We start from the raw sequence: 11626 nt of genomic DNA, 5'->3' as shown, positions 1-11626 counted from the left end.
TGTAGGTAATGATTAAATATAATTAAGAAAAATATTGTAACATGCATATAAAGTATATGAAAAGTAAACTACTGGAAAAATATAATATTTCGGACCAACCAGATAATTGGAAAAACACTGACAAGTTATCTTTTAAAATCAATATTATATTCTTCATTATAACTGAGCGTTGACAAAGACATTATTCGCCTACACCATCAAAACAATATAGTGGGAAAATACAGTAATGATTATAATAGACAAAATACTGACCTTGCATTTATACAATGGATCCTTATGGCTGTTAATGACCTTTTATTGGTTGAAATATTAATATCCTTATATACGAATGATTATGTAATCTTAACCAGATGTCAAAATATGATAAAAATAATTTTGTGAAACATTGTTTGAATAATTTTTAATCATTTATTTATGGAATGTAGGTCATTGACATATGAATGAAACGAAATGTTAGGTGTACGTCCATGTGATGACATCCTAACGGTACAATACCTAAGGACATCTCGATGTTACCTCGCGGCTGTCACAAACGTCTAGTCTATAGATAAAGTATTTCAAGTTCTAAAATAAAATACCCCATTAGCTTTGACAAATGTTGAATATGTTTATAGACCATTTAACCAAAAATAATCTGTAATACTAATTACTCGTCTTATGTCCATGTTTCTAACAAGTACTTGTTGGGGTCAAATGTTACAGCTTAGTTTACTGTATGAGGTCTTTCATGTTTTAAGGCCGCACAATGACCAATATGTATAAAGATATTGGTAGCGTTAAAAAAAGTCGCACCACATTTTCCTTGTTGAAACATGCATAATAATGATTGTTCTAGAATCCGATTTGAAACAAAATAGCCTTCTTGGTATGGATCGAGCAACGTTTAAAAGGAACAATGTCTAGTATATAATACCGGCAAAATATTCAACATCTAAATTACGTTGTGGTCAGATTGTTAAGGGAATCATTATTGCAAATTGGGGAAAAACAGCTAGTATCTTGTGTACAATTTGGAGTTTAGTATGGTGTTCATTATCACTGAACCAGTATATATTTGTTTAGGGGCCAGCTGAAAGACGCCTCCGGTTGCAGAAAATTCTCGTTGCATTGAAGACCTGTTGGTGACCTTCTGCTGTTGTCTGCTCTATGGTCGAGTTGTTGTCTCTTTGGCACATTCCCCATTTCCATTCTCAATTTTATAAGATATACACGAAGATGGTTATTTACGAACTGATGTAACATTAAAAAGTTGATTTGGCTTTGAAAAATATTGGTAAATAATGCCACATTTTGAGCAAAGGAAACTTATAACTATTTTAATAAATCAGTTCCCAAATAGCCAATTGAATCTAGCAGATACCAGGGTACTGTTCGATAAAACCAAATTTGTCTCAGGTGCATGCCAGGTAATGTTGAAGATGAAGATGAAGTTCAGTTTTTATTTAAATGGGCTGCCTATTTATTACAAAGAGAGGAATTGATGCAAAGTATATCAAAATCATGAACAAATTTCCAATACATGTATTAACCTAATGACAGCAAAGTCATTTGGATAATGAATAAGGAAGATCCCAATGTACTACATTGTATTTACATTTTATAAATATATAAAAGATACTATTCAATATGAGTTTGGATACTCTATTTTTCCTACAGTGACCATTAGAAGAATTGTATGTGGTACCGTACCTAGGGGAACATTGGTGGCTGACAATAATCTTTAATCTTCTTACTGCAAATTTGTCTAAAATCCTTTATCAAATGTTTTCTGCATTACACCTCAAAGTTAAATGTGACTCTTTTTTATAGAGATTTCTCCAAAAGGCACACTGTTTAATCCTCCTATGTATTTGATAGTCAAAATACATAAACCTGGTGCATTGAAGTTCATGTCAACACAATTAAATGAATTATAATATGCTGCATTATATATGTTATTGTTTGTAATGATATTGTTTATTTACTCCATGGGCGCCAAGGGCCTTTATTTTGGCGAAAATAAATCTTCTTTTCTATTCTATGGTTGCTAACATCCTAGTCATTTGGACTCTGGTGGATAATCGTTTCATTGGCAATCATACCACACATTTCTATCTTATATGAACATCTTCTTCTTTATAGGTTACAAATTTAATCTTATATTTTGACTCATAATCTGTCCTTTGTGACATCCATTTATGCGTACATTTCTTCATATATTCATAAATGGTAAATGAATGTGATAACTTTCTTAACACGCCATCGTTCGGGGATATCAGGAATTTAATTGCAGAATTATCTGATTATAAGCCGACAATTACAACAATAGTATTGTTTTTATGTCTAGCCTATGACAGTACGAAAGGTGGGAGCAGTTTTTGGTTAGAAGTTCGCTTACCATGACGTTGGTATAAACTTTTATATAAACAATTAGGATCATATAATTTTTATAATGGGATCTTTTTAAATATATCAAACCTATTGATGTAAAATAAAGTTAGGGTATTTCCTGCATTTAGATTATTAATTAACGTTTGCATTGTTAACGTCCACTTGCAAATATTCCATGCATATTCAGGACGACGCTGCGTTTAGAATACTGTAAGAAAACTGTTATCCGTTCATAACCAAGCTTTCAGTGTGTAAGGAATCACCTCGATAACTTCTTGATTTATTATTTGCATGACTTGAATATTGTATTTAAAATGACGTGCAGCTTGAAATCAACATGTTGTCTTTGATTCCTTACGAAATTAATTTTTCTTCTTAATTAACTGCTATGTAAAGAGTCAAGTGTACGCTCATTAGTTAATTCAACAGAAACATATACTTGGTAGAAAACACACATTTATGTATTGATTGATAAATCCTTGAAATCAAATCACAGAGGCAATTGGTACTTTCCTGATATTTTAAAGAAAATTAATCAATGTTCACATGTCAAATCCTTGTACTTATGTAGATATAAGATTCGGAAGATTATTGATCACTAAAGATAAAGCTAAACGCGCACCTGTTTCCGGGAAAGTAATTGCATATCATATTGTTATTGAATCTTTAATGTTTTGTAAACGGCAGTTCAGAAAAAATGATCACGTATTGTGTTCCAGGATATTCTCCCAATTGCCAGTTTCAACGGTAAGTGGCATGTATGATTTTTTTTCTTACTTATATTAAATACATCTTCACTGAATACTGAAAATGAGAAATATTTTTCTTTCAGAATTATTTCACGTTGTATTTATGCAATTGCAAAACACTTCCTCAAGTTGATTTATTGGCAACCGATTTCTTAGTCTTTCCTAGTATTCTGTCATGCAGATACAAGATTATCTTGACGATAAATCAGTTTTCAATTCGAAATAACATGTTTGTTAACTTCTCCCCTTGTTTTTTTTTTACTCTCTGCTATTATTTACCCAGGATTGGTCATACAGATAAATAAATGTGTTTTTGTTTTGATGATACAGTAGTAATTAAAATCTTGATCTTTATTCCCTGCAATCATTTATGACTGGGAATTGCTTAGTAGGTACTTAGATTTTATAAATGAAATGGTTTATAGTGAGTGATTTGAATGTATGTAGGAAGTTACAAACCAACACAAGCTTGATATTGAGGAAAACAAATCTTAATAACGAAAACATTTCCCTACAATTTAAATGCCTCCATTGAGGCATGCAGTTTCTGATTCTGTTATCTTCATCAAAACTTAATCCAGAATAATAATATTCAAATTCTAGATTTACGCTAAATCGGCTCGTAAGCAATTTAACGAAATTAATGACATTTTGTCGGTTCAATGTCTCAACTTTATTAACTGAACATTTTTTTTCAAATTCTTAATTTAATGATGAAACAACTAAACGAGAGACAAAAAAATTAAATCAAAACTATAACAGGTAAAAGATACCAAGACGCTAATCATGAACCATTATTCGAAGAAAGAATGATACCTTCATGATGACCATACGACAAAATAACAATTCACAATATACATCTCAGCAACCATACCGACTATACGGTATGAGGATCTTATTTTGTTGAAAGCTGTACGGTTGCCCATAAATGCTTCCACCCATTTGAAGTTTGGTGGATAATTGTCGTATGAGTAATTATACTACTTTTACTTATTTGTATATAAAGATGGTAATGAAAGCTTGATTTACTATGTCCGTTAGGCAAAGTAGATCTATAAATGTCTACATCATCTTAAAATTGAGAAAGGAAATGGTGAATATGTCAAAGCGACAACCACCCGACCATAGAGCAAACAACAGCCGAAGGCAACCAATGGGTCTTCAATGTAGCGAGAATTCCCGCACCCGTAGGTGTCCTTCAGCTGGCCCCTAAAATATGCATAATAGTACAGTGATAATGGACGTCATACTAAACTCCGAATTATACACAAGAAACTAAAATTTAAAATCATACAAGACTAACAAAGGCCAGAGGCTCCTGACTTGGGACAGGCGCAAAATTGCGGCGGGGTTAAACATGTTTATGAGATCTCAACCCTCCCCCTATACCTCTAGCCAATGTAGAAAAGTAAAACAATAACAATACGCACATTAAAATTCAGTTCAAGAGAAGTCCGAGTCTGATGTCAAAAGATGTAACAAAAGAAAATAAATAAAATGACAATAATAGTTCATTTACTAAAGGAGTAAGACCAGTAAGACCAGAAAGGCCCTTGTTGGCTCCTAAATATAGTTTTAGGACTAAATTTTGTATAAACGCCAGACGCTCGTTTCGTCTACAAAAGACTCATCAGTGACGCTCGAATCTAAAAAAGTTTAAAAGGGCCAAATAAAGTACGAAGTTGAAGAGCATTGAGGACCAAAATTCCTAAAAATTTTGCCAAATACAGCTAAGGAAATATATTGTATTGGATGATAAAACATAACATATATAAAGGTTTAGAATGAACACGAATGTGGCTACTTTAATTTTTAACAAACAATAAAACATCTGTAAAGTGAAATTTTATGGCATGTTTGATAGATCTATTCATATTTAAGATTAACTTTGAGGTCTTCAATGACCATACCAGTTAAAATCTTTCACATCAACTAACTGAATCGAATGCAAAAGACACTTCCGTGTTAAAAAGTGTCCAAATCTTTCATCAGATGTTCCTGAAATTTGAGGCCAAAATTGGCCATAAACGGACCTACTCCTTTGGTATATATTCTCAAAAAGAGGAACGAAAGATATCAGAGGGACAGTCGACTTTCGATCGTCTCGGCAGTAGTATAATACAGGCGTTGTCAATTTGTTTTCGATTTATGGGTTTGACTGTCCCTCTTTTATTCAACTTGGTTTTCCTCTGGATGGTTCATGTTGTTGCTAACCTATATTGTTGAATCGAATTCATAATCACTTGCATGTTATATATATATTTTTTTATCGTATTGACAAATATTTCAAAGGAACAAATAGCATTCTTCGGTGTCAGTCAGTGGCGTTTTATTCAGGCAGATAATATGTAAATACTAAAATAACATTCTCTTAGTATATTCCCAACTCATATACATGTAATAGTGTCGGTGCAAAACTGTAATATATATATGCATATATAGATATATGATTTTGCGTCGCTAAGTGAGAAGTACATTTGTATTTTCTTATCCCAGGCATAGATTATCTAAGCCGTATTTGGCACAACTTTTTGGAATTTTGGATCATCAATGCTCTTCAACTTTGTACGTGTTTGGCTTTATAACTATTTTGATATGACCTCACTGATGCGTTTTGTGTAGACGAAACGCGTGCCTGGGGTACTAAAATATAATCCTGGTACCTTTGATAACAATTGTTTTGTTTTCTTTGATTTTAAAGCTAACATACCATTAAATCAGCACATTATTCAACAGCATTTTTTATGTTTACGTTATCTATTCTTTCACTCATATATAATAAAGATTGTTTACGTATTACAACGATATTCTTAAGTTTTACAAAAGACCTTTAATTCTTACCGAAGTCAGTTGATATTAAAAAAGTTGGAACATTTTTCATCAACTGCTTCAATAGTATCTTCAGTATAAATATTTGAAAACTGCAGGAAATTGATTAACATGAATACCAATAATCAACAAAATATCCATATTATGTATGTCAAATTGAATCAAGTTAAGAAACGTTGATAAATATAAATATATAAAAAGTAAAATCACAAAAATACTGAACTCTGAGGAATATTTAATCGGAAAGTTCCTTATCACATTGCAAAATCATATAACAAAACACACCAAACGAATGGACAACGACTGTCATAATCCTGACTTTGTACAGGCGTTTCCTAATGTAGAAAAATGGTGGATTGAACATGGTTTTATAGCTTTAAACCTCTCACTTGTACGACAGTCTCATTGAATTATCTATGTCTTTGTTTTACAAACACTCAAACTGACACACCCTTTCGCATCGTTTTTTTTTTCTGCAATTACATATACATTATTTTTCAAAGGCTTTCTGGTTATCTGATGTGAAAATAGGGCCCCTTTTTCAATTCTTAATCGGAGAATAGATATCATTGCTAGTAAAGTACTTTTAACCAAATTCAGTCTGATTCAAAGTCGGATTGGGACCCAGTTATTTGCCCCTTTTTCCAAGCAAAATAATTCAAATGAAATATGGCCTTGGCTCATATCTAGATATATATGACAAGATCCTAAAATGATACTTTTGTTGCATCTTTTGCAGCTTTATTATAAAATGCATAAAGTTTTTACCTGTAAGCATATGTGTCTTGAAGACACATTCCCTTTTTTTATCAATTTTATTTTTTTTGTGAACATTTGACGGAGCTAAAACAAATTATTTTCAAATGATAGAGGTCATAAAGTGACCATGTCAACTCAACATTCGCTATATATATATATATATGCAATTCCATTCTCTATACCTTTAGTCATCTAGATGGTTTCTAAGAGATTTTTGGACAGGTCATGATAGCATTTAACAAAGAAATGAGTTTTGAGGTTAGTACAGGATAATCTTTTTATATAGAAATGTTATAAGAAGTGAATAATTTACTCATATTGTCTTTCTTAATAATCATTTAAGATTCACATAAAATTTAAGAAAGTTAGAATGTTAGAAAAAAATACCTATAAAGACTACAAATTAAACCGCCTTTACAAATATATTCAACTAGATACAATGTCACAGCTAAAAGATAGAGAACCAGTCCATTCTAATGTACCGGACACGTTTCCTGTTCACTAATGTCCTATTCCGTTCACATTCGCCATATCCTATATTGTGATATTATAAATTTTCATATACCCTTCAAATGACTTTATATGTTTTGTTAATTTGTCTTTTGGAGGCAACAGGTCGCTTAAATAGAAATGAATTTGCTAACGAGTAAGAAAGAGGTTACTAACACACAGACAAAGAAAAAAGTAAGAATCCCATAAAAACAAAATCTGATTGTGAGTTAGTAAAAGCATGTCATTAAAATATAAATGTATTGAAATTAACATCGTTTAAGCAAGTATAGAAGTGTTTCAGTCAACGCCTTCACCTTCCGAAATCCTAAACCAAACGTGACCACCTCATATTCAGACGACAATAATAGGGTCAGCTAAGCGTACATTCAAATATATTAATTTCAACTTTTAACCGAGTTAACACGAAAAAGGAAGGTGATAGTTAAGTAAGATTAACTCTGGTCTTCCTTGAACACAAATATTTCCTTAACTGTCTATTATATGAAATGAAACAATATTTTGTACACTTACTTTTTTACAACTACCACAATAAAAAGGGAACAAAACAAAGAAACGTTTATAAGTATATGTATTAAACAGTTCAAGCAGATCATTTGGGTTGTGACGACAAATAAATTCCTTTGTATCAACATGAATATTACGGCATTGGAATGGAATGATGAAATATTGAAAAGTCTTATACCAAACATTGTCTTACTTTCTATATATATCATGACTGGAATATTTGGAAACGGTCTCGTTTTGATTGTTTATACACTTCGTATGAAGGACCTATCAGATGAAAGATATTTTATACCAATTTTAGCTGTTTTTGACATGATAGCAAGTGTATATCTTGGAACTTTTGCAATTTATGAGTGTCTGAACCAAGTAATTTTTTCAAACAGTATAGTCTGCAAGATAGCACAGTTTTTTGCTGGATATACTACTTTCGTTCCAATATTTGTTTTGCTCATTATAGCTATACAGCGATATTTGAAAGTGTGTCATCCTCTGAAATCCCCTATGCAACGTTCGGTAAAAAGAGTTTCGTTATGTCTGGCAAATTTGTGTTCATTTATTATTGCACTACCTATACCGTTTGTGTTTGATACGAACTCCTTTTACAGCTGTGATCTTGGAGTAAAAGGAATGCATTGTGGTGGAGTAAAAGATGACAAAACTATAGTTCGGATTGTGTACTCAATTGTATTAGGAACGTTTGCCATTGTTGTTACCTCAACACTTATCATTGTATACTTCAAAATCGGGTACACAATATTTCATCAACTTAAGGTCACTACACCAAAGAGCAAGCATACGCAAAACGATTCAGATCAGGAAGGAAAGACAATTTCGATCGAAATAAGTGTTGCTTCTCTAAGAGGAGACGTGCAATTAATCGAAACGGAAATAAACCAAGAAAAATCAACCGTTATTAGTGATCCAAATAGTTTGGATGTAAAGAAGACCATGACAACCTCGACAGGGAATAATTCCAAGCACAGTGGATCCATGAGACGACAGAAAACTAATCGTCGAATAACCAATAATATTACAATTATGTTTATCGTCATAACCTCGATATTTTTACTTTATTATATATCAAAGGTTATATTGCTTATTATTGAAGGACTTAACAAGGATTTTTGGGAGGAAATGTCAACAGGGAAAAGGTCAGGTGTGCTGTTTGTATCAGATATGTTTATAATTAACAATATTGTGAACCCTTTCATTTATGCTTTCATGGATACCAAATTTCGAAATGAATCCAAAACACTTTTAAAACGTGTGTTTATGTTTTGCTTGTGTTAAGTTTTGCATTTAATATGCCACACATCTACTTTCTTTCATACCTAAATGTCACGCATCCACTTATGTCTTAAAGTGCAAACAAATAAATTCTTGGTAAACACGTGCAATAATTTCTCTCCTTAAATTGTTAATTAAAACCCCATTTAATTATAAAATGTTTTGAATAAACGTTAATTACTTTTCTAATGCACTCTTACATGGTTGTTTTTGAAATCCAATAACATATGCCATACACATACTGTTGTCTTCATGGATAATAGTGCATCGAAAACGTAAAGGATAATACCAATATTTCTTAGTTGTATACTGCGTTTAATTACCTATATATATTCTTACTTTGGTGCTTCGGATAACTTTTCTATTTGTCAAAAGGAATTGGGACAAAAATCACTTGAATGATGTAAAGTTACTTGCCAGCAATCTTAGTTTTCTCTCACTAAATAATACAAAATTTGATGTCTATGTTGAACAAATCTATCCCATCGAACTAGAGATAAGGGATACTACAGATAAAGATACAGTTAAGTCTGCCTCATATTTTGACGTACATCTAGAAAACAAAACTTTACTACAAAAAAGATGATTGCAGCTTCCCAATTGTGAACTTTCCATTTCTACGACGCAACATTCCAGCTGCGCCTGCATACGTTGTATATATCTCCCAATTGATATGATATTCCGGGGCTTGTATTTCCTATCATGATTTCCTTGATAGAGGATGGCTGCTTACAAGGAATCTATTAAAATAAGAGTTCCAAATGGTACAGTTGAAATCATCCTTTCGTAAATTTTACGGACGCCATCGCGAGTTGGTCGAACGTTATGGAATAACCGTTTCACAGATGATATCAGATATTTTCCTTATGTCGTAACTACAATACTCTACCCTTTTCACGAATGTGACTTACCGAATTTGACTATTTACATAAGCAACACGACGGGTGCCACGTGTAGAGCCGGATCTGCTCACCCTTTCGGGGCACCTGAGATTAACCCCAGCTTTTGGTGGGGTTCGTGTTGCTTAGTATTTAGTTTTCTATGTTGTGTCTTCTGTACTATTATCTGTCTGTTTGTCTTTTTATTTTACAGCTATGGCGTTGTCTTATTTTCAATCTATGAGTTTGACTGTCCCTCGGGTATCTTTGGCCCCTCTTTTATTGTTTCTTGGGTTAAATTGTTGAGATTAAAGTTTCTAATACACTTAGATACTTCTATGGTTGTTTGTTTGGTTTCAAAACATCTACCACCAACAATTATGTTATGATTGATGGCTGTTGACAATTCCTGTTCTAATTTATCAATCAAGTTAATTCACGAGTCTGTATACCAACTCGAAAGATATTGTAATTTTGCACTAGTTATTATATCGGTGACGAATTTCATTTCTCAGATATTGTATTTTTGCACTAGTTATTATAAAGGTGACGAATTACTCCCACTATTGCGTAAAAAAAAATATTAAGAAACAATTAATTGAGGAAGTTGCTTCATAAAAACTGACCTTTTGAACTTTACTTATAAAACAAGCTACACAGTATATTATAAATCCAACAAGGTACAAAGTCTATGTTCATTTTTTAACAGTCAACGAAAACGAGGACAAGAGACTCTTGATTTACCGATTGTTAAAAACAATGTTGCATGTATATCTCTTGATAATTTGTATTCTGTTTGTCAAAAGCTGTGCTTGTATGGTTTTGTGCACTTAAGATTATATATCATTTAATAAAAGAATCCGTTTCAAATATCTTATAAATTCCCTCATCAGTAGAGCCTCCTTTTTAATATGACAGTACAGATTCCCTCCCAACTCATTAATTTTTAGAACCCTACCTATTGAACGTTATACTCTTGGATATGCATATGTAGTCATGAATTGACTAATTGTAATATCTTTAAAATCATCCGTTGTCAATAAATAAATTGTTCACACATTTTTCGTATTATCATCACTATGAATTGCGTTTGGTGCGTATATAAAAAACCAACAGAGAATTGTAATATTATTACCAATAATTACCATACATGTCATGAACATATAATGTAAGAATGGTAGAAAAAATAAATTATCCATTCCCAGTCTACTCTATATGCATGTAATTACAAAATTCCAACCATTTCGACTTGTGATATCTTTATTTGGGTTCACATGTAAAACATCAGAATAAAAATATCCACGTTCTTCTTCTTTGACATATTAAGAAGGGAACCAGGGGAGTTTATCGAGGAAATATGAATATATGAATATAAGGGTAACAAAAATATAGGAGTTGTTTATATCTGAATTCAGATCTGTATTTCATTTAAAGAAAGTATTATACCTAGCTTCGAAATATGGCAACTGTTGTTTTCTACTTTTGTTTTCAAGACAATTTCATTGTAATGGTAGTGCAATTTTTTATTACCTATTTGACTACTAATTTAAGTTTAAACACGGAACAATATTTCTGGTGAAATTCTGGAAAAACCGTGACCGGCTTAAAAATACTGAAAATTATTAAAGATTAGGAAACCTAACCCTTCCATGGCTTTAAGAGGGATGCATAAAAGTTCTGTTCCTCTTTATTGTATAGAAAGAATCATTTTCATTATTTTGTTCACGGAAGTAAACA

The 11626-nt window shown here is 32.0% G+C and overlaps 2 protein-coding genes across 2 annotated transcripts in view; both read left to right on the top strand.

Annotated features, from left to right (window-relative positions):
* Window positions 1-2994: 2994 nt before the first annotated feature.
* The window catches only part of LOC143069914 (uncharacterized), a 49600-nt gene continuing 40968 nt past the window's right edge, over window positions 2995-11626 (top strand). Inside the window, exon 1 of the mRNA XM_076244690.1 lies at window positions 2995-3117. The gene's annotated coding sequence lies outside the window, so the exon portion shown is untranslated. The remainder of the gene's footprint in view (window positions 3118-11626) is intronic.
* Window positions 7732-11085, top strand: LOC143069898 (uncharacterized). The gene has a single exon (XM_076244688.1). It carries the CDS (start codon window positions 7851-7853, stop codon window positions 9012-9014), a length of 1164 nt encoding a protein of 387 aa, XP_076100803.1. The 5' UTR covers window positions 7732-7850; the 3' UTR covers window positions 9015-11085.

The sequence above is a fragment of the Mytilus galloprovincialis genome, chromosome 1, assembly GCF_965363235.1.
Source record: "Mytilus galloprovincialis chromosome 1, xbMytGall1.hap1.1, whole genome shotgun sequence".
Lineage (NCBI taxonomy): Eukaryota > Metazoa > Mollusca > Bivalvia > Mytilida > Mytilidae > Mytilus > Mytilus galloprovincialis.
The sequence above is the reverse complement of the archived record's forward strand: the minus strand, read 5'-3'. Positions and strand labels throughout refer to the sequence as shown.

Excerpts from the sequence above, each read along its gene's own strand:
- LOC143069898 (XM_076244688.1), top strand. The coding sequence starts at position 7,851 with ATGAATATTACGGCATTGGAATGGAATGATGAAATATTGAAAAGTCTT.